The sequence below is a fragment of the Brassica napus genome, chromosome C4 (assembly GCF_020379485.1).
Source record: "Brassica napus cultivar Da-Ae chromosome C4, Da-Ae, whole genome shotgun sequence".
In the NCBI taxonomy this organism is placed as follows: Eukaryota; Viridiplantae; Streptophyta; class Magnoliopsida; order Brassicales; family Brassicaceae; genus Brassica; species Brassica napus.
Genome location: NC_063447.1, coordinates 36,616,463 through 36,641,631, shown reverse-complemented (window position 1 = coordinate 36,641,631; position 25,169 = coordinate 36,616,463). Strand labels below are relative to the sequence as shown.

At 36.9% G+C, this 25,169-nt stretch overlaps 3 protein-coding genes and 1 pseudogene across 4 annotated transcripts; 1 reads left to right on the top strand and 3 right to left on the bottom strand.

Moving 5' to 3' along the window:
* Positions 1–79: 79 nt before the first annotated feature.
* Positions 80–9,182, top strand: LOC106421518 (annotated as a pseudogene).
* Positions 9,183–10,267: 1,085 nt separating this feature from the next.
* On the bottom strand, positions 10,268–11,911 carry LOC106421517 (ataxin-3 homolog). Its single transcript, XM_013862351.3, has 2 exons — positions 11,559–11,911; positions 10,268–11,054 (listed from the first exon to the last, which is right to left on the bottom strand). The coding sequence occupies exons 1-2, from the start codon at positions 11,811–11,813 to the stop codon at positions 10,452–10,454; spliced, it is 858 nt and encodes a 285-aa protein (XP_013717805.1). The 5' UTR covers positions 11,814–11,911; the 3' UTR covers positions 10,268–10,451.
* A 494-nt stretch (positions 11,912–12,405) lies between these two features.
* Positions 12,406–13,260, bottom strand: LOC106421569. The gene has a single exon (XM_013862401.1). It carries the CDS (start codon positions 13,258–13,260, stop codon positions 12,406–12,408), a length of 855 nt encoding a protein of 284 aa, XP_013717855.1.
* A 1,275-nt stretch (positions 13,261–14,535) lies between these two features.
* On the bottom strand, positions 14,536–17,691 carry LOC106421644 (protein NRT1/ PTR FAMILY 8.1). Of its 2 annotated transcripts, none has more exons than XM_013862469.3 (5): positions 17,435–17,691; positions 16,919–17,028; positions 16,630–16,847; positions 15,995–16,548; positions 14,536–15,606 (listed from the first exon to the last, which is right to left on the bottom strand). In XM_013862469.3, exons 2-5 carry the CDS (start codon positions 17,022–17,024, stop codon positions 14,772–14,774), a joined length of 1,713 nt encoding a protein of 570 aa, XP_013717923.1. In that variant the 5' UTR covers positions 17,025–17,028; positions 17,435–17,691; the 3' UTR covers positions 14,536–14,771. The 2 variants fall into 2 exon arrangements, with proteins under 2 accessions (XP_013717923.1, XP_048610858.1); XM_048754901.1 differs by lacking the exon at positions 17,435–17,691 and adding an exon at positions 17,093–17,111.
* Positions 17,692–25,169: the final 7,478 nt, after the last annotated feature.

Genomic DNA, 25,169 nt, shown 5'->3' with positions numbered 1-25,169 from the left:
AAAATAAGCACACCATAGTTAGCAAAAGCAGAGGATCTTGCGGTTGGTGTCTTAAATCCACATGAAATCTTCAAAAATCAGTCTATTGTCTGTAACATCACTCTCTACCTGCAACTCTGGCTGTATTAAGAGAAGAATGGGAGATATTGGGAGAGGACTAATACATCATGAAAATCTCAATCAAAGAAAGAGTAAGCAATATTGCCTCTCGGTGTTACACGTGAATTTGGAATGTCTCCTCTAGACTGCAGCATGCGCTAATGAAGAAAACATCTATCCAGTTATCTTTGAAATGAAATATGCTGACTTACTCAAAATGATTAAAGAACAGGTGGATTGGACTATCTATAAAACGGACTTAGATTATTTTACCTAGTTTAAAAAATGATTTTTAAACTTTTATATATTTTAAATTAGGGGGTGTCCGCGCTTCGCGCGAAATATTATTTTATTGTTGTTAACTATGATGTTTTTGGATGATGTAATTATGTGGTCACTATTTATTTGTGAAGAGTATGATTTAGTATTTTATTGTGTTATGTAGTATTAGGTTATAGGTTAATATATTACGTGTTTGTCTTTTCAATAATGCGTTGTTGTGTATATAGTAGTAATTGTTAGTGGTCAATTGAGCTTCTGGTGTAAAGCATATTAAATTTTAATAACTTTGCATTTAAGCATTTATTAATTCTAACGTCAAAGTTGTATTTCATATTTTCATATTTTGAACATTATTCTTTTTTTTTAACAACGTCGAACATTATTCTCCTAAGATGTTTTTTTCCGTCTCCACATATTTTGACTTGAGCCGTCACCATCTATGTATTTTGTTTACATTTTCGGTGTGGATGTTTCTTACCATCACCGGAAAAAGACTCACTTTCGTTTCTGTTGTTTTTCCTCGTCTTCTTCTCTTGTGAGATTATCTGATATTTGTTGTAGATCAAGTTTATGAGTTCTCAGTTGTGCGGTTGTTTCTCATGATGTTATACACTATTCTGGTCAATATTTATCCTCCTTTTCCTTAGATTTGACTAATGTTAGGAACTACATCTCCTTGGGTTGGGTCTGAGTTTTAGTTGTCTTTTATGTTGTCTTCCTCGTAGTTGACTTGCCGTTGATAGTCCCTGCTCGTCTTGGTTTTCAAGATCTGGTTTTTGGTGATCTGACTTTTATGTTATCTTCATAACTCTAGGATGGCTCCACAGTTTGCTGATTTTGTATAGTCTCATTTTCTCTCTTTGTTCTCTCATCTTGTTGCACTTTTCATCGCTGGTTGCGGCTCTGGTGGCTCTCCATTTCGCCATGTTTGCCACTCCAGGTTTGGATAGTGTTTTCCTTCATGTATGTTTCGTGGGCTTGGAAGATTATTTCTTGTCTCAAACTTGAGCTTTGGTTTCTCTGTGGTTGGCTTCCATTCACCCTCCTTTAGGTTGTTTTTCTTCTTCTCATGCTTCCCTTGGTATAGGTGTGTGGAGTTAGTCTCTTGGAGCTTTCGTCTCTTCTATTTAGAGTTTTGTGGTTCTTCATTGGCATGGGGCCTTGTATGTGGTTGTTCTGTTTGTGAGGTGCTTCTTACCTCTTAGCTAGTGGTTGTGCTTTAGGCATGTGTTTTCCTGTTTCGTGGTGTCTTCCGGTGATTATTCTTCCTTTGAACCGCTTTTTTGGTTTTTTGGGTTGGTGTTTGATAGCGTGAATTTGTGTTCCACAGTTTGCTTATTTTGTGTAATTTATTTTTCTTTCTTTGTTCTCTCATCTCGTTACACTTTTCATCGCTAGTTGCGTCTCTGGTGGCTTTACATTTCTCCATGTTTGCCACATCAGGATTGGATAGTGTTTTCCTTCGTGTATGTTTTGTGGGCTTGGAAGATTATTTCTTGTCTCAAACTTGAGCTTTGGTTTTTCTCTGGTTGGCTTCCATTCTCCCTCCCTTAAGTTGATTTTCTTCTTCTCATGCTTCCTTTGGTATAGGTGTGTGGAGTTAGTCTCTTGGAGCTTTGGTCTCTTCTATTCAGAGCTTTGGGGTTCTTCAATGGCATCGGCGCCTTGATGTGGTTGTTTTGTTTGTGAGGTGCTTCTTACCTCTTAGCTGGTGCTTGTGCTTTAGACATGTGTTTTTCTGCTTCGTGGTGACTTTGGTCTTCCGTTGATTATTCTTCATCTAATTTGTGTTTTTGGTTTTTTGGATTGGTGCTTGATCGCGTTCATTTGTGTTCCAGACCTTTATTCAGTTAGTGTTACTATAGTATTTTGTTTTTTCTTTGTGATGCGGAGATTTAGGTTTAGATTATGTGTCGTATTCTAGTTTTTCTAGATTAGTTATTTTATAATTTTTAATAGTCAAATAAATTTATAATTTGTAATAAAAATAATAAAATAGTAAAAGTTTATGTTATTTTTTAGTTGTGAATAAATAAAATATTTAAAATATATTTATTTTATTTTATTTTTCCTTTATTCATCTTTATTTTTACTGACTAATAAAATAGATTATAATAATTCATATAATAATGGTTAGTGTGAGAAAGATTATAGTGCACAATTAAAAAGTATTAAGCCAAATTACAATAATGTAAAAGAAGAAAGACCTAAAATGTAAAAAAAAATATATATATATATGGGGACACATGTCATCAAATCCTCCTGCCACTTGTCATAAGAAGAGAAAAAATTAACTTTATATATATAGATATATAGATGTTCGATGTCGACTTATTTCTGAAAAAATTACACTTATACATACTTTTTCTCAAGTCCATATCACTTACATATATTTTCTCCATGTCACATACTTTCTTGTGTGACAATGTCTAATTTACCCCCAAAACTAGAATTAGTTTATTTATCTCTCTTTCTCTATCCTGACCCCACTCTCTCTTTCTCTATCCTGACCCCACTCTCTCTTTCTCTTCTAATCCTAAACGTCAACGATTTGGTTTTTCTCAATGAGCAGACCAATAATCGTAGATCTTAACATCTTTTACCCTTTCAATCTACTAATCCTATGTTATAGATTCACCTACATCCCCTTATTTCTATTGTAGATTTGGAACATCGAAGCGTGTAATCTATCCCCTCTGTCGAGTTCGTTTTCAGCCTCATCGTTGTGGCTCAAGCTTCTTCGCGGTGGTACAAAACTGGTATTGATTCGAAGCCGCCAAAACCACGTTATATTTGTCCAAGTGGCCTCGTCCTCTCCGTGGTCAGCTCTCCCATACTGGTCACTGCCGGAACCGTCATCATCAACCATATCAAAAGAGAAGAAGGATCGAGCACATCAATGGTGGTTTCTCCATATTTGCAGATCCGGTCTTCCAAATCTTAGTGGTTTACAAATTTATCTTGACTTTTAAAATGTGCAGAATGGTCCATTCAAATTTTCCCTAAACATTTTAACCTTACAATTTAGCCCAATCAATGTTAAACCACTGCCTTTTATCTAAACAACTTGTATGCATCCACAACTCTCCATGCCACATCAACAGCTATACACCTTCTCCTATCTACAACCACACCACTCCTGACCATAGTCAACATTACCTTCACCATGACCACATCACTCCTAACCATCTTTCATCTCATGACCACAACAACTTCATCCACATATCCCATTTTTGAATCCCATATCCTCTGACCATTAGATCCACATCTGCACAACCTACACACTATCACCACTACCACCGTTCCAAAAACTTTTTCATATTGTTTGACAAATTTTTATGCGTCCACATCTACCAATCAACTCCAATCAAATATACATAATCATAAAACTAGTTGACCATAAACACAAATAAATTAAAAATAAAAATAAAAATCAAATTGGATGTTAAAATATAGAAATACAAAGTTATAATTTAATATATCAAATACATTAGCTATATATATTTTGACAACGAAAAATTAACAAAATCAAAGTGGAAGGGTGAAATAAAACACTAATAACACAAAAAGTATGAAAGTCAATTACTTATTGCAACCGAAATGCTTAACAAAAACCTCACGACTAATTACTTTCTCCTTTTTACTTTAAGTCTTTAACAAAAAAAAGGCATCTCGCCTCTGAAAAGGGCATTTACGGGAGAAAAAAAATAAAAGTAAATCAAATAGTACCGTTCAAATGTAAAGTATCTAAACATGTAAAGGAACCAAGATAAAGTAAGAGAAATTAACGTTTTGACATACTTTGCCTCATTGTCTTTACATCCTAACATACTTTCCACTTGAGCTATACTTTGTGACTAGCTTTTTGATTTTCTGTTCCCAAAATGCCTTTGATGGAAACATGACTTATATATGTCGTAAAAGGTAAATATTAGTTAGACTTTTTAATTACAATTAATTGGTATATATTGTGTAATGTGCATTGATGGGACTATTAGATTAAAGTTTGTGGTTGTAATTAATTTTTGGTAGGTTTATTTAGTTTTTGGTTTCAGTAACAACCGTTGGATTGTGTTCAAGGACTCGTGTAGAGTGTTGGGGTCAAACAATGTGTGGTCAGATGTAGATGTTATGTGGTCAGTGTTTGCGTGGACTGAAAGAAAGTTAAAGACAAATATTTTGATTTCTACCCCACGAAGCTTTTCTGTTCTCTTCCTCATGAACCAGTTCTTCGTCGTTGTTTATATTGCCGTCTCCGTAAAGAACTATCGTAAAATTGAGAGCTGATATTGTAAAAGTGTGAACACTGACCATAATCCTTTGTCTCTCTAAAATGTTCATCACCTAATAACCTCTAACCACATAACCTATATGCGCTGACCACACAATATTGCAAAAGTGTGAACACTGACCATAACCCTTCCTTGTTCTCTTCCCCAGAGGCAGCAGCAACATGAAGAGTTATGGCCAGGAATTATTGTGGGCAGTGACTAGTAGGTCAGAGGTTGACGTTTTGTGGTCAGGGTTTAGAGTAAGTGAATTGGTTATGTGGTCAATGGATGTATAGACACCAGTCATGTGTGTTGGGTTTGGCTGGATAGGAATATGTTGGTTGGTGGGTTAGATGAAAGATTTTTGGATAGTAGGTTGGTAAGTTGGTGTCCCTTAAGACAGTTATGGTCATGGCTCAAGTTAGAAGTGGATGTGGTCACAGGTTAGAGTAGACAATTTTTTTTCTGGGATGGTTGTGGGTTAGATGAGAGATTAAGTGTACTGGATATTGATCTGAGTTCTCGGACGGTAGAATAGAGGCGTGAAGTTTTGAAGCCTTGGAAGTTTTGAAGTCTTGGAAGTGTACATATCGAGGAAGGAAGAGAGGAGTGAGATTGGTTTTGTAGAGGAAGAGACTGTGACGCGCCGTCGCTTTGCCGTCGCTTTAAAGAGGCGAGACGGAATCGAGTCCGAAGCTCGTTATCGTGGAGGTTGAGACATCGCAAGTTGATTAACGAGCCAAGCTTTAATGGGATGTGTCTACTGAGATGTTTTCCGGCGATGAAAATTTCGACGACATTGTGGATTTAGAGTTTTCTAGAAGGGTGGCATACAAAACAGAGGGGATGAAAAATCGTGGATTTAGGGATTCTAGTTGGTTTTAGGTTTTGTTCAGAGAAGGGTGTTTTTTTCATTCCATCAATCAGAAGTATGCCTCATGTTGGAAGTATGTCAATGTGAAAAAAGACTTCTAGAAATTATGTCTAAACGTAATATTTTCATAAAGTAATCTCCTATGTAACTCTCTCCTTATTTCTTATAAACTGAAGAAGAAATTCCAATAATGATATTATCAGTGACTGAAATTCGATAGAACAATTGTATTTAACAAACTATATCTAATCATCTATTAACACTCGAACTATACAAGTATGTTCCTTTCTGAATTTTTTTCTTACACAAAAAAAACTTAAAACAGATCGATAATCCACACCAGTGGTATAGAACCAATATAATCCATGCATGTTGTTCGAAGGTTCCAAATATTGTGTATTAGATTGGTCCGTCTGAGTATTTTTCACGAAAATATGCCAGATGACTAGAATATGAACTAATGAAAGAACTCCTTTTTTGTAACACCATGAAATAATTTATTTTTAAATTTATCAATATAAATAGAAAATCCAGGTCATTTTATCAATGTAGACAATATCTTTATCAATTCTAAACAATTTAACATCACATTTTCTTTTGATAAATTCGCATGCACTCCATAAGAATAGAATTTCATGAAATATGTGTATTTCAATTAGTTTTTTTTTTGGTGTAATTATTTCAATTCTTTGGTGTAACTAATTGAAAAATTATTCGACTTGGTGTCAGGCAATTATTCGACTTGTTCGAAGTAAAATGACAAGGAATAACTAATTGACGGATGATATCAAAATTACTGACACACACACCTAAAAAGTGTATATAAAGCGTTACGTAGCAGAGAGACCAGAGGGACGTTCGTTACTTAGCTGAAACCAAGTTGCTTAATTGTAATCGTCGTCACTGTTCCCGTGATTCCTCTCTTTCCCTCTGTGTTTAGTAACCCCGAACGTCTCTGTGGATCGAAGAAGATGGTAGCTGCTGATAGCAAACCCGACCTTACGTTGCCCAAAACTTTCGCCTGCAGCGCCTTCGCTGCCTGCGTCGGCGAGGTAATCATCTCACCCAACTTTCCATGGACTTTTGAATTTTCATGATGATTCCGATGAGGTTGTTCTTCGAGTGTCATCGTATAGCTAGAGCATCGAGTTACTATACTCTTACTCTATATACCATTTCTACGTGCTCGTGTTTAGTTTGTATGGAACTGATTCGACCTTCAATATTTCATCTCCATGTAAACGGTTAACCGGTCGGATCTGTGGCTAGGCTTGAGTTTTAAAGTTTGGATTGCAGTGTTTGACGATGCTAATTAATTACGCTTTGGATATGATCTTTCGTAACATTGGAAGGACTATGAATCTTGATGATGAAATCGATTTGATCATTGTATATAATTTTTGAAAATACCTTTAAATAGCACTAAAATACTTTATTATATTCCAAAATTAACACACAAGAGAGAAAATAACCAAAATAGCATTAATTAAAAATCTTTTGTAACATGTGCAGGTTTAGAAATTAAAGTGTGGGATTAGGATAAGAGTTTAGGATTTAGAGTAATTCAGTAATTTTTTCTTTTAACTTGTGCTAATTAAGTCATTTTTATCTTGTGTGCTAACTTTGCAGTAATATTTTTTGTGCTATTTAAGGGATTTGCCCGTTATATTTAGCAACGCAAACTTGATGATTTTTTTTCACTCTGAGAACAAATGAGCTCCACAGTTTAAATGTGTTGTTTCCTCACTCAGATAACTCTGGTTGCATCATCATCACAGGTATGTACGATTCCGTTGGACACTGCCAAAGTTAGGCTTCAACTCCAAAAGTCTGCCATAGCTGGAGATGTTACTTTGCCTAAGTATCGGGGACTGTTGGTACCATTGCAAGGGAAGAAGGCCTTCGCTCACTATGGAAAGGTATTGTACCGGGACTGCATCGTCAGTGCCTCTGTGGAGGTCTAAGAATCGGAATGTATGAGCCGGTGGGTTAGTTTCAAATCTACTTCTTTCTTGCTCTACAAAACGTGATTTGTTATTACACTAGTCAAAAAGCTTAACCATCCCTTTTATTTCCTCAGGTAAAAAACTTGTACGTAGGGAAAGACCATGTAGGTGATGTTCCGTTGAGCAAGAAAATCCTTGCTGGGTTGACAACAGGTTAGCATAACGTTAGAAAAATGTTTAGAAGAACCTCAGGATGTTTTTTCTTTTATCATTTGTTGAGAATAGCCATAAATAAAAGTTGAAAAAAGCTAGAAAACTAAAGAGAAATTTCATTGAGAGAAACTCTAATATTAAATGCTTATCTATTATTAACTGAATAATAATTTAATAACTCTTAAACTCGTATATAAGTTACTTTTTTTTTAACATCTGGTTAATTATGATATATAAGTTACCTTTAAGAAATAGCATTTGTGTCCTTGTTATTTTCTAACTCTACAGGCGCTTTGGGTATCATAGTAGCGAATCCCACTGATCTTGTGAAAGTTAGACTTCAGGCTGAAGGAAAACTAGCGGCAGGTGTTCCAAAACGGTACACTGGAGCGCTGAATGCGTATTCAACAATTGTGAGACAGGTAGTTATCATGTTGTCATGGAAACTGAGACTGTGCGTAAGTTTGCTTAAAGCCCTGCTTCAAATCTGTTTGATCTGGCTCTGGCAGGAAGGAGTCCGAGCTCTTTGGACTGGTCTTGGACCTAATGTAGCACGAAACGCTATCATCAACGCTGCTGAATTAGCAAGTTACGATCAAGTGAAACAGGTATGAAACATATTAAATCTCTGCTTCTGTTGCCTAACTCAATGATCCTATATTTTAATTAACGTTCCTTTTTTATTTTCTTTCAGACAATCTTGAAGATTCCTGGTTTCACTGATAACGTTGTCACACATATTCTATCTGGACTGGGAGCAGGGTTCTTTGCTGTATGCATCGGTTCCCCTGTTGACGTGGTATGATATCTAAACATGATACTAGAGCTTGAGTTTGTTTCACTAAGTTTCCTGATTAATCTTCTTGAATCTGGTTGTATGGTACAGGTGAAATCAAGAATGATGGGTGATTCTGCTTACAAAAACACTATAGACTGCTTCGTCCAAACACTACAGAGCGACGTAAGCAACTCCGACTCTCTCTATCCGCTCTAGAAGCCTTGCTCTTAGAAACTGTTTGCTTGACTATTGAGTTTTACCTCTACAGGGTCCTATGGCATTTTACAAAGGCTTCATCCCCAACTTTGGACGCCTTGGCTCATGGAACGTCATCATGTTTTTGACACTTGAACAGGTAAAAATGACTAATGCAACCTTTAGTGTATCGAATCAATCACACAAGGCCTTAATACTCAGTTCTATAATCTCAGTTCTTAATACTTTGATCCAGGCAAAGAAGTATGTCCGGGAACTAGAATCGTCCAAAAAATAATACTACACACAAAGTTTGCGGAAGATAGAATAAGAGCACCAATGTTTTCTTCTTAACTTTGGTGGTCGAGAGAGGACTAGTATCATCCAGAACTTCATCTAACACTGTTCTTGGAACAGAGTAGTAGTTTTCAAGCAAAACTTTGAAATAAAATTTCTGTGGGTAGCTCATATTTTGGCTGTACCATTCAAACATTTATCAATATTTACATGAGAGTTTCAGCTTAGTTTCTCATTTTCCGGATGAGCCCATATCTGGAACCTAAGGTAAAGCTCTGTTGTAGATGAGCAATAGTGATATATCTATGTAAACCTCGTATCTCTCATAGAAAGTAGGAACTGTCATAACCACTAAACCCCTGGCAAAAGAAACAACCACAGTTTAATGAATCTCCAGCTTAAACCAGTCCAAGTCTATGAGATATATTTACTTACCGGTATGGCAAAGTGTTTGAAAATCCACGAGGCTTCCGATGAATGAGATGAGAAACAGAGAGATGGCTACTTTGATAAACAACTCTGAGTCTCTTCCCATTGCAATGTCATGCGAGACTTGAAACAGTTTATTCAAATGGATGCGTAACAACTTGGACGCTTCTTTAGTCATTGCTTCAGTTATATGAAACTCCGGCAATGGTGGCGGTGATGGCCGGGAACCAAGCAATACTGAATCACAAATGAATGGAAAACTCAGGATCTCTTGTCAGAGAGTTGTGGGTTTTACCTGTTGAGGATGGATGCAGATTTGGACCAGAGGAAGAAAATAGAGAGCGGGAGGAGAAGAACACTTGAAAGAAGAGAGAGGATGGTGTAAGAAAATGTCTCAAACACCATCCATGATCCTATTGTTACTGTCACTATACCAACATTCATATTCTTCTTCCTCCACAGCATCACATCTGAAACTGCAGATTCATTTCATAAGAGAAAGAAGAACAAAAGGTTACACAAGCAAGACATCACTTAGCTTCTATAATGGATTCACTTACCATTGCCCCCTCCCAGACTCTCATGTACCCTCTATCTGTTGAACAACTTCTCCAAAGAAGAACCCATTTGAGAAGAAAGATCAGCAACCTTGGATTCAGATTTTCTCAAATCTCAACTGTTACCAAGATATTTGTATTTCCACTCTGAATGTCAGAGACAGATCATCATGTGCAGAGGAAATCACAAAGGCTTAAATCGAAAGAACCGGATGAATCACAAGAAGAGAAAGTAAAAGAAGTGATGAAACTAAAGTTGGGGTCATCACCATCATCATCAAAGCCATCAGCTTTGAATAAATAAATTCAACCTATGCTATGCTCTGTTAAGGAAAAAGAAACGGTTTACTGGCCGAAAAGAAATCAAACAAAACATCATTTTACAACCCGTTTATTGTTTTTGTCCATGTAAACTTTTATGTCCTGTATGTAAACTTGTTGATAACGAAAAAAACAAGTGAATGTTTCTTCACCTTCTCATCAATACAGCATTGTTCTCTGTTTTCTCTGCTACTTTTGTTTCCCAGTTTCCTCCCTTTGAGAAGTAGTCCTAACAGCTCCAAGATTAGCCCCAGCCGCAGAAGCATCTAACAAACTCGCTGCAATCGCTGCCTTCAAGTCATCATCTTCCATCTCTGAAAAAGTCCGCACTTCCTCACGCGACAACGCCTGATACGGTCTTTGCTGATCGACATTATCACTACTTCTATAGTTTACAGCCGTAGAAGAACTCCGTGTCGAGCTTGTCTCCTTTAGTATTCTCTCTGCGTCTTCAGGCGAAAGCCACTGTCCAAAAGCGTTGGAAGCTTCAGAAGAAGACGACATGGGACACTCCTGCGGGAAGTTTCCTTTCACTATGAAGATACTCCATCCCGAGCCTTTCAGAGAGTCGAGAAACGCAGAAAGGTAGAACTTCGATAGGTGTTGCGGTGCCGCGAGGAGGCTGTCGAAGTTATACCATTCGCCGCCCACTTTCCTTATGCAAAACCAATGGTCATGTAAGTGACAGATGAAGGCGTTTTCAAGCTCGGGGTCTATCTGCGCAGGCTCTGCATCGGGACAGTTGAGTGGAATCACTTGTAAATCCCACACTTCCAAAGCCTTCTGCAAGACCTGTCAATCAAAAATACAAGCTTCCTCAAGATCATGCAAGACTAGATAGATATACTTGCTACACAGATCACATAAACCCAAAAACATTGCTTCTACTTAAAACATGTAATCACCATTGGTTTGCTTTGAATATTAATACACAACACTTGCAAGAAAAACTGACTCGTCTCTCGCAGCAGACTTGTCACGCCACTAGTTTTCAAGATCTTCAAGAACCATCCATAGATGATAAGTTACTTCTTACAAGAGACAATCATGATCAAATACACCTACAGAGTAGTTCCCTTCATGCCCATAAAGAAGCTTTTCTAATCTCAATTCATTGTTTTTGTAATCGTATTCCATCTTTAGCACTTAGCTAAATAAAGTTGAAATCTTTCAACTGGTGAATTGATTAGATAAGCATTCAAAAGTCTCTGCAGTTGAGATTATTAAACCAACAACAACCAAATCCAATCTTAATAAGAAAGTCAAGGCTGTGTTCATATTCAATCGCAATTGTACCTGGATACTGAAATCGCCGCCGAGGGAAACATTGTGAGACTCCTCCGAGAAGAAATCGCCGGCGGCGAGGTTTCCGGTGGCGGCGCCTTCGAGCATGACCTGACGCTCCTTCCCGTCGAGATCGGCAGCGACGGCGGCCAAATCAAACTCGGAGAAGAAGGGTCCCTGCAGGACGGTATTGACGCAGTGAACGGCGCATAGATTAGCTTCCTGAACCTCGTGGTACAACATTCCTCCGTTGCTCGTTCGCTCCATAAGATTTAAATCAAAACCCTAGATTCCTCTGCTTTATATCATGAAGCGATTAGGAAGCGAGAGACGAGGAAGCGACGGGAGATCGGTGGTTAATAAACAGAATATTATATGAAAAGTTTTTCCACACGTGTGTCATCAGTTTTCATTTACAAACTTAATTTAAAATCTTGGTTATTTATTCTACTAATTCAATTTATTTCAAAGTAGATTAACTTACAACATATATATTTCCAAAATCTCAATGGCTTGTAAACTTCTTTTCTCCAAAATATTTAAATTGTCTTTCACTCTCTTTTCTTCTTCTTGGATTCAACTTATTTTTTTTTTGTAAACTGGCTTTCATTCTGATTAACTAAAAACAAAAAACACAGGCCTAGAAAGCAGTGTTTTGTGGGCAAGGCCCAAATTACACATAAGATAATAAAACCCTAGAGAAAGAATCTCATTAGAACTGACCCGACAGTAAGGAAAGATCAAAGTTTAAGCCCAAGTGTAATATGCCCAAAGGATAATCGGTAGGTGGTAGTTGGTTGGTGGAGAAGTCATGAGGCGAGAGTAAATGGAGGAAGAGAGACTGTGGGAGATTTGCATCTCATCCCATGGAGAACCATCGCTGCATCATCGTGGTCGAGAGAGAGGGGTTGATTTCTCTGAAGCTCTGAACTTTATTCCTGATTTGGCGATCAATCACAGAGTACATCACAGTTGTCGTTGTAAAAGGTCTGGCATGCAATCTCCCATTTTTTTCAGTCCAGAGCCAGTAGATGGTGGCTTGCCAGGCTAGAAGAGAGAGCAAGCGCTTTGCTTTATCACCCACCAAAGCCGTCAACTGATCCACCGTCTGACCCCAAGATCGGAGAGGCCGAAGACAACACCTAGACGCGATCAAGGTCCATAGATCATAACTGAATGGACAATCGAAGAACAGATGATCCCTAGATTCCAATTGCGAGTTGCAAAGCACACACATCGGATCCACATGAAGGCCCCAACCTATCATCCTATCTTTAGTAGGACAACGATTCAGGTAGACTTGCCACGCCTGGAAGGAGTGTCGCGGTATAGAGCGCGTGAACCATATCAGCTTTGCCCAACCTTTATCTTCAATCTCACCACTCAAGTAAGTATATACTGCTCCAGTTTTGTATCTTGTTTCACTGTTCCCCTGAAGATTCCACACATAGAAATCAACATTTGTAGAAAGCTGGATTGTGGTTAAGAAGGCATAGAGTTCTAACGCTGCTTCTGTTCTCGCAGGCGGAAGGAACCAGTTCCCATTTCTACAAAGCGAAGCCACAGTTGCTTTGTGCGGAATCCCTAGTCTTGAGATTGAGGAGGTTTCGAGAGCGGAAATACAACCTGCAGGAGCCCAATTGTGGTGCCAGAAAAGAGCAGAGCGACCATCCTCCACTTTCAACTTTATCAGAGGGTAGACGATCGGTCTCATCTTTATCAATTTATTTACCAGCCACGAGTGTTTTTGACTTGTCTTGACAGTCCAGTAGTTATGTATTGATCCTTTAAGGATAACCTCCTTAAACCATATCACCCAGACTGATTCCTCCCTGAAGAAAAGCATCCAGATGAGTCGCAAACAACAAACCCTGTTCCAGGTTAGTAGGTCTTTGATTCTAACTTATGTAGTTTAGTTAAATGCTTTCAACTTTACACTATCGAAACAGAGAAAATTAAACACTCATTTATAAAAATAAATCTTTTTTCCTTAGCAATTCAGAGGGTTGTTAATTTAGTTGAAACATACACCAAGTAATATAAATACATTTTTTTATATAAATACATATTAATGTGTGCCATGTGGAAAAATAATTGATTTCAAGAGAATTAGAGCATCTAAGAGTTTTTCCAAATGGTGTTCTGATGTATATAATATAAATATTAATTTAATTTAATTATTTTATCAAACTATATTTTATTTTAAAATAAACCATTTATAATGTAATATGTATCATGAAAGTTTGTCAGAAATATCATAAGTATTTACTTTGCAACCTTGTATTTTACTTTTTTTTTTATTTTTTATAAAGATTGTATTTTACTTTCTTCTATTTAAAAATTTTCTATTTAGATAAGAGCGTGATGGATATGAGTGGTGGCCAAAGAATAAAAAGGAATAATGCATTTCTTAATATTTTTAACAAATTTTACCATTTATAAAGAATAATTTTTTCTTTTCATTTTTTCCATTCTTTTTTTTTTGATCAAACTTTTTCTTTTTCTTTTTATTGTAGAAAAATATAAAACAAATTTATTCTTACTAAATTTGATATGGAATAATCATTCCTAGTCGTTTTTTTTTATTCGTTCATAATGTTCGTGTAATTATGTTAGACCACGTATCTTTCAATAGTGATTGTTACCCATTAGACCCTGTATCTTTCAAAAGGGATTGATGCTTCTAGTTCTGTTTTTGTCAAGAAAATGTTCAAAGCTAAAGCAATGCCAGGAATCAAGACTTGGAATTTTTTTTCGTGCACCTGGAATCAAGACTTGGATTAGTTTGCAGTTATTGAACTTTATTGTCCCAAGTTTCAAAGTGCGTTGGGCTAGTGGTTTAGTGCTTGAAGTAGGTTCCATTGCACATCTAGCTCGATTCCCATGGGAAGGGATGCTTTACGCCATGTTATCGGTATCAGCGCAGGCCGGCTCCAGACCTAGGGGGGATTAAGGCCGAAGGCCTGGTTAACAAAAAAAAAAAAAAAAAAGTTTCAAACTTTTTTCTTAATCAAATAACCTTTTACAGAGAAGTACTAGCATTATTCAGGAAGCACACACAATACAGTTACCAAAGCCGAAGCCAAACCCAAACCCAAATCATCAACTACACGTATATCTACATTTAAAAATTACAACCAAGAACTTTGAAATAATATTAAACAAAACCTAAACCAACACTGTAACCCTGTGAAGAATCTCAAGAATTGAAGCCAGTTTGTTTCATCAATGTGCCCGACCTATAGCTTTCTTATACTTGTAGCGTTTAGAGATCCATAGGTACACCAAGAAGTTGAGGAAACTCAGAACCGCCAGCAAGTAGAAAAAGTAATCAAGATGCCCCCGGTTCAAGTTATCCGGTATCCAACCCGGTTTACCATTCTTCTTAGTCAGTTTCATCACAACCGTTACAAGAACCGTGCTTAAGTAGTTCCCAAGCGCAACCGTGGTTAAAGACAAAGCAGAGCAGAGACTCCTCATGGCATCTGGAGCCTGGTCATAGAAAAACTCAAGCTGACCTATAAATGTGAAAACTTCAGCACACCCAACAAGTAAATACTGAGGTATCTGCCAGAAAATCGACATGGGGATCTTTTTATCATCGTATGCATTGTGGCTTTTGACGTAGTCGAGCCTAACGACCTCCAAAACACCTGCAGTGACCATGGCAAAGATGGAGATCACGAGACCTATTCCCATACGTTGAAGCTGAGTGAAGCCACGTTCTTGACGTGTGAACTTTCTAGCGAACGGGACAATAAACTGGTCGTAGACAGGAGTCCAGAAGAGTACACTGACCGTGTCGAAAAGCGAGAGGGAAGCCGATGGGATCTCGAAATTTTTCCCCATGTGTTGGTCCATTGTGTTTCCTTGTAAGACGAACATTGTGTTCATTTGGCTGTACACTGTTGCAAAGACTATCCCTGAGGCCCATACTGGAAGAAGAGTGATTATGGACTTGAGCTCTTCTACTTGTGTTACTGAGCAGAGTCTCCATGGATTCACCTCACCGTCTTTGATGCTATCTGAATGACTCTCAACCGCTGCCTTGTCGAAAAACCTAACATGTTCAACACTTTGGTTAGAAACCTCATTAGTCATTAGGAACGGTTAGATACAATGTTCTAAAAACCGGCTAGGCGCTCGAGTTGACGGCAAATCGGACCTAAATGAAATGATTTTTCTCTAACAATTTTTTTAAAAAATCGGTTTACACACCCGTCTAGTCATTAATCCAACCTAAACAAAATGATTTTTCTAAAACAATTTTTTTAGAAAATCAGTCTAGACATCCGCCTAGCCGATTAATCAGTCTAAACACCCGCCTAGCCCCTGGCCGATCAATCGGCCTAATCAGTAATCCTCTATACAACTCTTAATTGCCGCTTATCGATTTTTTGAACATTGGTTAGAATAGGACAAAAATGGATACTTTGTGTGTTTCTTACATTAAGTTGTCTGTGTGCTCAAGCTTCCTGCTACCTGTGATATTACTCTCATCATCTGCAGTTTCAAAGAGCAGAGACTTGTCCTCTGGAACCTTAACACTCACCTTCCTGAAAGCAGCAACAATAACCTGAAAGATCCTCGTGAGTGGACTCCCACCAGGTCTTTGAAGCCTGTAGTAACGACTCCCCAGGAAGAAAAACACAACCGCAATGACCATAGCCACTGTCGGAACACCGAACCCCCATCCCCAACCAACGTTCATTTGTATCCAGACAAGAACAGTGGCGGCAACAAGAGCTCCGACGTTAATGGAGAAGTAAAACCAGTTGAAGAAAGAGCTTTTCTTCAGCTTCTCGGCTTCGTCATTCTCATCGAACTGATCAGCTCCAAAGGAGGAAACACACGGCTTAATACCTCCCGTTCCAAGCGCGATCATGTAAAGTGCAACGAAGAAAACAGCTGTTTGGCCAGAGTTGGGGTGACACGTGTCGCCGTTGCAGTTACCGGGTTTAAGTCCAGGAACTGAGGCTGATAATGTCAACAGAGTCATGCCCTGTAAGAAAGAGAGACACCAAACTTGTTACTTCCACTTTAAAGATAATCATTAACAGAGGAAGTGAAGAAAAAAACTCACGGAGACATAGATGAAAACAAAGGTTGCAATAGTCCAGTAACGTCCAAGATAAGCATCAGCTAGAAAGGCACCAATCAAAGGAGTTATATAACATGTTCCGGACCAGTTGGTGACGTTGTTTGCAGCAGTAGCGTTGCCTTGATTCAGACGACTCTCAAGATAGTTCACGAGGTTAGTTCCCATTCCATAGTATGCCAATCTTTCACAGCACTCATTGCCTAGACAAGATTACAAACACTGATAAGTTTTCTATTACAGTATAAAGCAAAACACAAGATAGGATTGTTACCAAGGATGAAGCGGCAAGCTTTCCAGTTTCCGGTCTTCTTCTTGTTGGCAGGGTTTTTGTGAATATCGACAGTTCCATCTTCCGTATACACATCCTTTTCTTCCATTGTCCTATAAAAATGAGCCTTTTCAATCAAATAACTGTTGGAGAAAAAACTAACTTAAAGCTCAATACTTTGGATATGAGCAAACCCTTCAAAGTTTTCAAGTAGCTGATCATCTGATTTAAAAAAAAAAATAAGAATGAAACGATCATTAACATGAATTGGTTGATACAAGAATTGCAAATAAATAGTAAAAACTTAGACGGAAACAGGCAGAGGAAGCAAGCATAAAAATCCATGCTTTGAATATTCAAGATTCAGTTAACAAAAAAAAGAAAAGGAATATTCAAGATTCTGTATAAATTATCTTAAGGATGAGGCAATAATAAGACTTTATTCATCTATAAACTTAAGTAATGAACTGAAAAGCTTTAGAACATAACTAAAAACTCTCAGAAAAATGAAGAGCAAACCTTTGTCGGAAACAGAAGTTGACGGTGACGGTTACGGTGGCGGAGATGGGTGACGAAAAGATAAGTTTCGGGAAAAGGGTAAAGCGATAAGAGAATGATTACACGGCACTTGTGGGAGTATTAATGAGGTGTGAGCTTGAAAAGTTGAAGACTCTCTGTTTCCACTTACCAGCTTTACTATTTATATCCAAGAAGATGGATAGAACTATAGAAGAACGTTATTTACTTTTCTTCCCATGTTTGCAGTTTCATCCCCAGTGTTGTGATAGCTTTCATTAATAGACGAAAGGAATCATCCACCTAACTTTAGTGGACCTCTCCCACTAAAAACAAGAAAAGCAAGTGTGAAAACAATAACTTTGGTCTAAAATAAATTAAAGAAAACAAAATTTTGAGTTTCTTTTTAAAATTGTGTTCATACTTCATAAAGAGTATCTATTTTTTATTTTATGTATTTACTTACGTCATTTTCAGAAACTATTTAAATCTTTTTCTTTTCACACTTTGTGATATTTTAGGGAAAATTGAGTCATAAAATTAGAATGTTTTATAATCAGACTACAACTTTAATTTTATGTTGTTTTGATTATTGGTTCAAGAAAATGAAAAATAACAAAATATGTTTTTCTATAGTTGGTTTTGGACCTTCTCATTGATATTTTCTGGATTTGTGAGGATAAAAAAAAACAAAAAAAAACTACAGTAATTTGATTTTCTTTTTTGGTAGATATCATACATTGTTTTTAGGGTCAAAATAGAAGAAAAAAAGAAGATCTTAGTTGATCGTTTGAAAACTACGGATAGTGATATCGACAAAGTAAAAGATAATGGGGTTTGATTGGTTTAGGTGAAATAGTAGGGGCAAATAGACAACTATTTTCAAGTTATTGATAGTTGATCTAAAGATTCTTCAAGTAATACCAAAAAAGAAGAAGGATTGCATGTGCATCCACGTAGCTGGATCCTATTATGATGTCAAATAAAAAAAAAGTTATTCTTGGGTTCACCCCCTGGGATGAACCTAGAGTTTTACCGAGCAATAAGATTTCATTATTTCAAATTCGATATCTTTTAAAAAGGAAACAAAATATTGTGTTTCTTTTTAAAATTGTGTTCATACTTCATAAAGAGTATCTATTTTTTATTTTATGTATTTACTTACGTCATTTTCAGAAACTATTTAAATCTTTTTCTTTTCACACTTTGTGATATTTTAGGGAAAATTGAGTCATAAAATTAGAATGTTTTATAATCAGACTACAACTTTAATTTTATGTTGTTTTGATTATTGGTTCAAGAAAATGAAAAATAACAAAATATGTTTTTCTATAGTTGGTTTTGGACCTTCTCATTGATATTTTTCTATAGTTAGTTGGTTTTGTGATAGTTATATTATGTTTTTAAAATAAAAAAGTAAAAAAAATTAGTAGTTACAAAAAAAAAGAATTAAAAAAAATATTTTTAACGTCTTCAGCAAAACACTAAACACTAAATCCTAAACCCTGAACCCTTGGGTAAACCCTAAACCCTTGGATAAACTCAAAACCCTTAGGTAAATCCTAATCCCTTGGATAAATTCTAAACTCTAAATAAAAACACTAAATCCTAAAACTCTAAACCCTAAATCCTAAACTCTCGAGTGTTTTAGTGTTTAGTGATTTTGATTTAGAGTTTAAGATTTATCCTAGAGTTTAGGGTTTACCCAATGGTTTAGGATTTAGAATTTAGGGTTTAGGGATTAGGATTTAGGGTTTAATGTTTTGCTGACGACTTTAAAAATATTTTTTTGTAATTACTACTATTTTTTATTTATTTTTTTTATAAAAAGATAATATAATTTGACAATATTTTGTTTCATTTTTTAAAAGATATCATATATGAAATAACACAATTTTATTGGTCGGTGAACCTAGAGAATAAGTCATAAAAAAACTGAATCCTAAATATCTACTGAGGATTTGGCAGTATCTCCAATTATAACTTGTTGACTTGAACTCCTTAATCCCCAAATGATTAGCTGTAATTTATATTCGAATTCTTTAATACATGTTTGAAAGTCATCGAATCATCCCGAAGATTATCAACAAGTAATTATTTAAAGATTAGATTATCTTGTAAGCAAAAATCACTTAGCCGCTGACTTAAGAGAGACTGAGATCCAATGCATTATTTTAGTTATTACTTGTAGGAATATGGGTTCACATGGTGTAGTCCTCCCAAGTGATATTTAATCTATTGTTTCAATTAATGATAAACTCTTAAAATCAGTTGATACATAATAATGGTAATAATGGCCTAATTCATGCTTGTTTCGATAGATAGACATACTCACGTCAGTTTATATTACACGGAGCTGTAAGAAAAAATAGCTGGCTTAAACATCAAACTGAAAACATAATCAAAACTCTGTTAATTCTAAACAAACTTATTCTATTCTAACCAGCTAACCATGGCTCATCTACAAACCAACTATTTGATTAAATCTTAATCCAAGACCAACTGAAAGCATAATCAAAACTTTGTGATGCAGGTAAGTGTCTTAAAGACATCAACGTTAGAGCACGTACAACGCGGGAACGTGAGAGTAACTTAGCGGTGCAACCTAGGTAAATTTAAGTATTATACTAATATAATGTTTACTTTAGCTAAGAAAGAGTCCGTAACTAAGGCGTTTAAGGACTTAATCCTTAGAAGTCCTTAGACGCGTGGCAACTGGTGATAGGGGCGGAGGGGGCGTGTCTTTCACGTGAGAGAAAACAAAGAATCATTTTGCCTTTTCTTTCTCCATCACGAAAAAAACGAGCTCTCGCGAAAGAAAAGGCGATTCGGCGATCGGAGAAGGCTGAAGGTAAATCGGAGCTTTCACCTCTTCTTTTTGCATTTTTTGTTGTTGCATGTTGATTTCATATCTTTTTAGGGTTATATCGAGGGGTTTTAAAGGATTTAGGGTTTCAAATCGAGTTGGGGTTTTTTTATCAAATTAGGGTTTTCGTCTCGAATCAATATTTTCTTCATCTCAATTCGCTTATTTGTTGTTTTCGTCGTTATTAAGGTTTGGGATTAAGCTGTAAATCGATTTAGGGTTCGGGATTGAGTGTTAAATCGATTGAGGTTTTGGGATTGAGTCTTAAATCGATTGAGATTTTGGGATTGGGTTCTAAATTGATTAGTTTTTCTTCATCTCGATTCGCTTCGTTGTTGTTGTCGTCGTTATTATAAAGTTTTTCGATTTAGTTGTAAATCGATTTACGGTTCGGGATTGGGTTCTAAATTGATTCGTTTTTGTTCTTGCAGGTGTATAAATGGAGGAAGAATTAAGAGATATGAAAGCACACAAAGATTACTACAACAAGCTTTATGCCGTTGCAGATGCGCAACAGGGTATTCCTCAAATCTGCCCATGTGGATCAATCACGAAGGAACTCGTCGATGAAGAGGACACATATGACTACCTCCCTGGGAAAAAATACTTCATCTGCAAAGACTACGAGGTATATGCGTGGAATTTGCTATTAAGCTTTATTTTCTTTGAAATTAATTTGCAGTTTGACAATGGTTATTATGTTTTTGCATAATGACGGGTTGCATTTCAGGCAACCATGGATTATGGGTATGCAACAAGAGGTTGAGAGGCTCAAAAGAAAAGTCTACGAGCAGGAGAAGCTTCTAAGAGAGTGTCAGGCGCTTAAGGTGAGTTCAAATCTATATTGTAACATGAAAATTATAGTAGTTTGTACAACCTGTCTAATATAATGATTTGTTTGTGTGATATATGTTCAAGAGCAGGTGAGGATGCTGCATATGCGTGTGACTGCACTTGAGAGAGGCCATTTGGAGGTTAGTGTCTAAACTTAAGTATGTAGTTTCAGAAAATAACAGTGAATCTCTTCCTTGTTTGAACTTTAAAACTTTTTAGTTCAAACTTAAGTTTGTAGTTGAGAACAATAACTTCTGTAATTTGAACTAGTTAACTTTCGGGTGTGAATTCGAAACTGAAATGATAGGTTATAAATGCGAAGTAAACCACTTGTCCTTGGAACTAGTTAACCATTAAATTGTCCTTTAGGTTCTATAATTTTTTTGGTAGCTGTTATGATAGGACAGTTTCCTACTAGAATTCAATAGATTTGCTTTAATAATCCCTTATTTAGTCGCCTCCTTTAGTTTAGGTAGTTGAGTAAACCAGAGTCTTCTTTCTAAATGGCAAACTCCCCAAGTTTTGTAAACCTTTTAGCTAGTCAAGGGGTAGTTGACCTTGACTCACCGCAACCTCCCTTTCCTAACTTTAGCACCCAATGTTCCGATGAGTGTACTGTAAAAGAGAGGAGAAAATGGTCACCGAAGGAGGATATAATCCTCATCAGTGCTTGGCTCAATACTAGCAAAGACCCAATAGTCAGTAATGAACAGAAAGCTGGTGCGTTCTAGAAGAGGATTGTAGAGTTCTACAATTCCAGTCCTCTTCTGGTTGGGACAATCCCAAGAGAACTCGGGCAATGCAAGCAAAGATGGGCTAGGATCAATGACTTGGTGTGTAAGTTTTCTGGCTGCTACGAGATGGCACTGAGGGAGCAGAGAAGCGGGCAAAATGAAGACGATGTGATGAAGGCTGCCTTGGATATCTTCTACAATGACAAGGGCATTAAGTTTAACTTGGAACATGCGTGGAGGGAGCTTAGGCATGATGTGAAATGGTCGTCCACCTATCTCGAGAAGGACAGTGGTAAGGACAAGTGCAAAATAGTTGACTCTGATGCTCAAGGGTCAGTGACAGAGCCACAAGAGAGACCCATTGGAGTTAAGGCAGCTAAGGCTGCTGGGAAGAGGGAGAAACTTGGAAAAGAAGAAGAACTAGGACAACTTAAAGAAATGATGGTCACCAAAAAGGAAATCTCAAATCAGAGTTTGCTTGCAAGTTTGGTTGGAAAGACCGAGCCACTCTCCCATATGGAAGAAGCTCTGAAAATAAAATTAATGTCTGAGATGTTGTGATAATTGATGGTTTGTTAATGATAACTTTAACTTGAGTGATGTTTGTTTATGATTTTAGTTTGCTTACGCATCTTCGTTGTTCTCTGTTTCAGGTACAAGACGCATGTGAGCACTGAAGACAAGTACGCTGCTGTATAAGTCACGGGTTCTCATTTATCTTCAGGTCAAGTACAAGACCCATGCTAGCTTCTTTCACGTGAACCTCGTCACGGGTTCTCTGTTGCCCTTTCTTCCCTTTATAAACTATGTTTGTTTGCTCGGCTTTGTAACTCTACTTCTCTTCTTCTACTACTTTCAAACCTTGTATCTCGTGAACGTGTACGCTCTACTACTTGTTCTTCTTCTACTACTTATGAACCTTGAATCTCTTTAACGTGTATGCTCTACTGCTTCTTCTTCTACTACTGTAAGCTATCTGTTTTTTATGTACTGTAAGCAGCTTTTGTTTCTTCTAGCCATAATGTTTGAGATAGCCATAGGTTGAGATAGCCGCAATGTTTGAGATAGCCATAGGTTTGAATCTTTGTACTCATTAATAACTTAAAACTTGCAACCAATTAATATATATGACTCGTTTGAATCTTGTAAAAGTGTCTAAAAATAAAGAGTAATATATAACTTGCAACCAATCTAAGATAAACGCTTAAGTAATATGAGAAACATTTTAAGTAATCTTGTAAAAGTGTGTAAAATATACGCTTAAGTAAATCTCGATGTGTAACATTTAGATGCAAAGTAATGATTCAATTAATAAGAAAAAAATGTGTCTATATATAACTATATATTATGAAAATTTTATTTTGAAGGAATTATAGTCAAATATGGGAGATGAATTCGATCAAAGATTCGATGCGGCATTCGATGAGTGTTTTGAAGATACATACAACGACATCGTGGAGAACCAAACAAAGAAACAGAGAAAACGTGCATATGTCGAACGAAACCGCGAAGAGGGCCATACCCGTCTATGGAATGACTACTTCAGTGAAAATCCGACATTTCCGCCTCATTTATTTAGGCGGCGTTTCCGCATGAACAAGGAACTATTCATGCGTATTGTCGATCGCCTCTCAGAAAATGTTCCGTTCTTTCAACAAAGAAGAGATGCTGTCGGAAGGTTAGGTCTATCTCCACTACAAAAGTCTCCACTACAAAAGTGTACAGCAGCTCTTCGTATGCTTGCTTATGGCTGTGCAGCTGATGCCGTAGACAAATATCTCCGAATTGGTGAAAGCACATCACTTTCGTGTTTAACCAATTTCACTGAAGGCGTAATATATTTATTTGGAGAAGAGTATCTACGAAGACCCACTCCAGAGGATCTTCAACGACTACTCGATATAGGAGAGATACGCGGCTTTCTTGGGATGATAGGAAGCATCGACTGTATGCATTGGGAGTGGAAAAATTGCCCAACGGCTTGGAAAGGACAATACACACGTGGATCAGGAAAGCCAACTATTGTCTTGGAGGCTGTAGCTTCACAAGATCTTTGGATATGGCACGTTTTTTTTGGTCCTCCAGGTACCTTAAACGATATTAACGTACTCGATCGGTCTCCTGTTTTTGATGATGTCTTACAAGGTCGAGCTCCGAGGGTACACTACGTCATCAACGGACACCAGTATCATTTGCCGTACTACCTCACAAACGGCATTTACCCAAAATGGTCAACATTTATCCAATCTATCTCAAACCCTCAAACTCCTGAAGCACAATTATTTGCTAAAGTTCAAGAATCAACCCGAAAAGACGTGGAGCGTGCTTTTGGAGTATTGCAAGCCCGATTTGCAATAGCGAAAAATCCGGCTATTTTATGGGACAAGAGGCAAATAGGGATGGTAATGCGAACATCTCTCATACTGCACAATATGATAGTAGAAAATGAACGCAATGGATACAATCTTTGCGATACATCAGAGTTTGAAGAAGGAGACTCGAGTAGAAGTTCAGAGGTGGATATGTCATATACTCTCACGCCTTCAAATCTCCGTACTATGCTTGAAATACGGAGTCAAGTTCGTGATCCGCATATACATGAACAATTGAAATATGATTTGATTCAAAATATTTGGAACAAATATGGAAATGATGGAAATGTGTAATTGTTGTATGTTTACATTTTGTAATTCAATACATAAAATTTTAAATTTTAAATGTTTTTCAAATTTTTTATTTTTTTATTTTTAAGGATTCCATAACGGATAACACCATTGGAGCATCACTTGTGATTATAATCCTTAACTATTCAAAATATATATATATATATATATATATTATATTGTTAAGGATTCCAATGGTGGGTAAGACCACCCGCAACGGAGTAACATCACGAGTCCATAGCGCTTAATCTTAGGTAAATACACATATAATAATAATATTTTGCTTAATAAAACTAAGGACTGTAACGTAACTAAGGAATTTTAGGACTTGATCCTTATGGCACCTGGCTACTTGTGAATGGATGGGAAGGCTTTTGTGTTTCGTAGTGGGGGGAAAAAAGTCTGTCATTCTCGAGTCTCGACCGAAGCAGAGAAAAAAATTGATTCTCGAGTCTCGCCTAAAATCTAGCTGAGGCGTCTTATGAAAGAAGAAACACAAACTGAAACTGAAGAGCAACAGATTAGAGAGCACTTGTAGCGGCGCGCATCCGTTTCCGGCAAAGGGTTTAGATTCAATTGTCTGATTTATCATTCTTCTGAAATAAAAACGAAACCTTGTCACTCTACTGGATCTTGATTCT

Bases quoted from the DNA above. Each gene is read 5' to 3' on its own strand.
- LOC106421644 (XM_013862469.3), bottom strand. From the start codon at position 17,024: ATGGAAGAAAAGGATGTGTATACGGAAGATGGAACTGTCGATATTCAC. The intron at 16,848-16,918 runs GTAACAATCCTA...AATCTTGTCTAG, and splicing joins AGCTTGCCGCTTCATCCTTG to GCAATGAGTGCTGTGAAAGA. The intron at 15,607-15,994 runs GTAAGAAACACA...TGAACATGTTAG, and splicing joins GAGCACACAGACAACTTAAT to GTTTTTCGACAAGGCAGCGG.
- LOC106421569 (XM_013862401.1), bottom strand. From the start codon at position 13,260: ATGAGACCGATCGTCTACCCTCTGATAAAGTTGAAAGTGGAGGATGGT.
- LOC106421517 (XM_013862351.3), bottom strand. From the start codon at position 11,813: ATGGAGCGAACGAGCAACGGAGGAATGTTGTACCACGAGGTTCAGGAA. The intron at 11,055-11,558 runs GTACAATTGCGA...TTTGATTGACAG, and splicing joins GCGGCGATTTCAGTATCCAG to GTCTTGCAGAAGGCTTTGGA.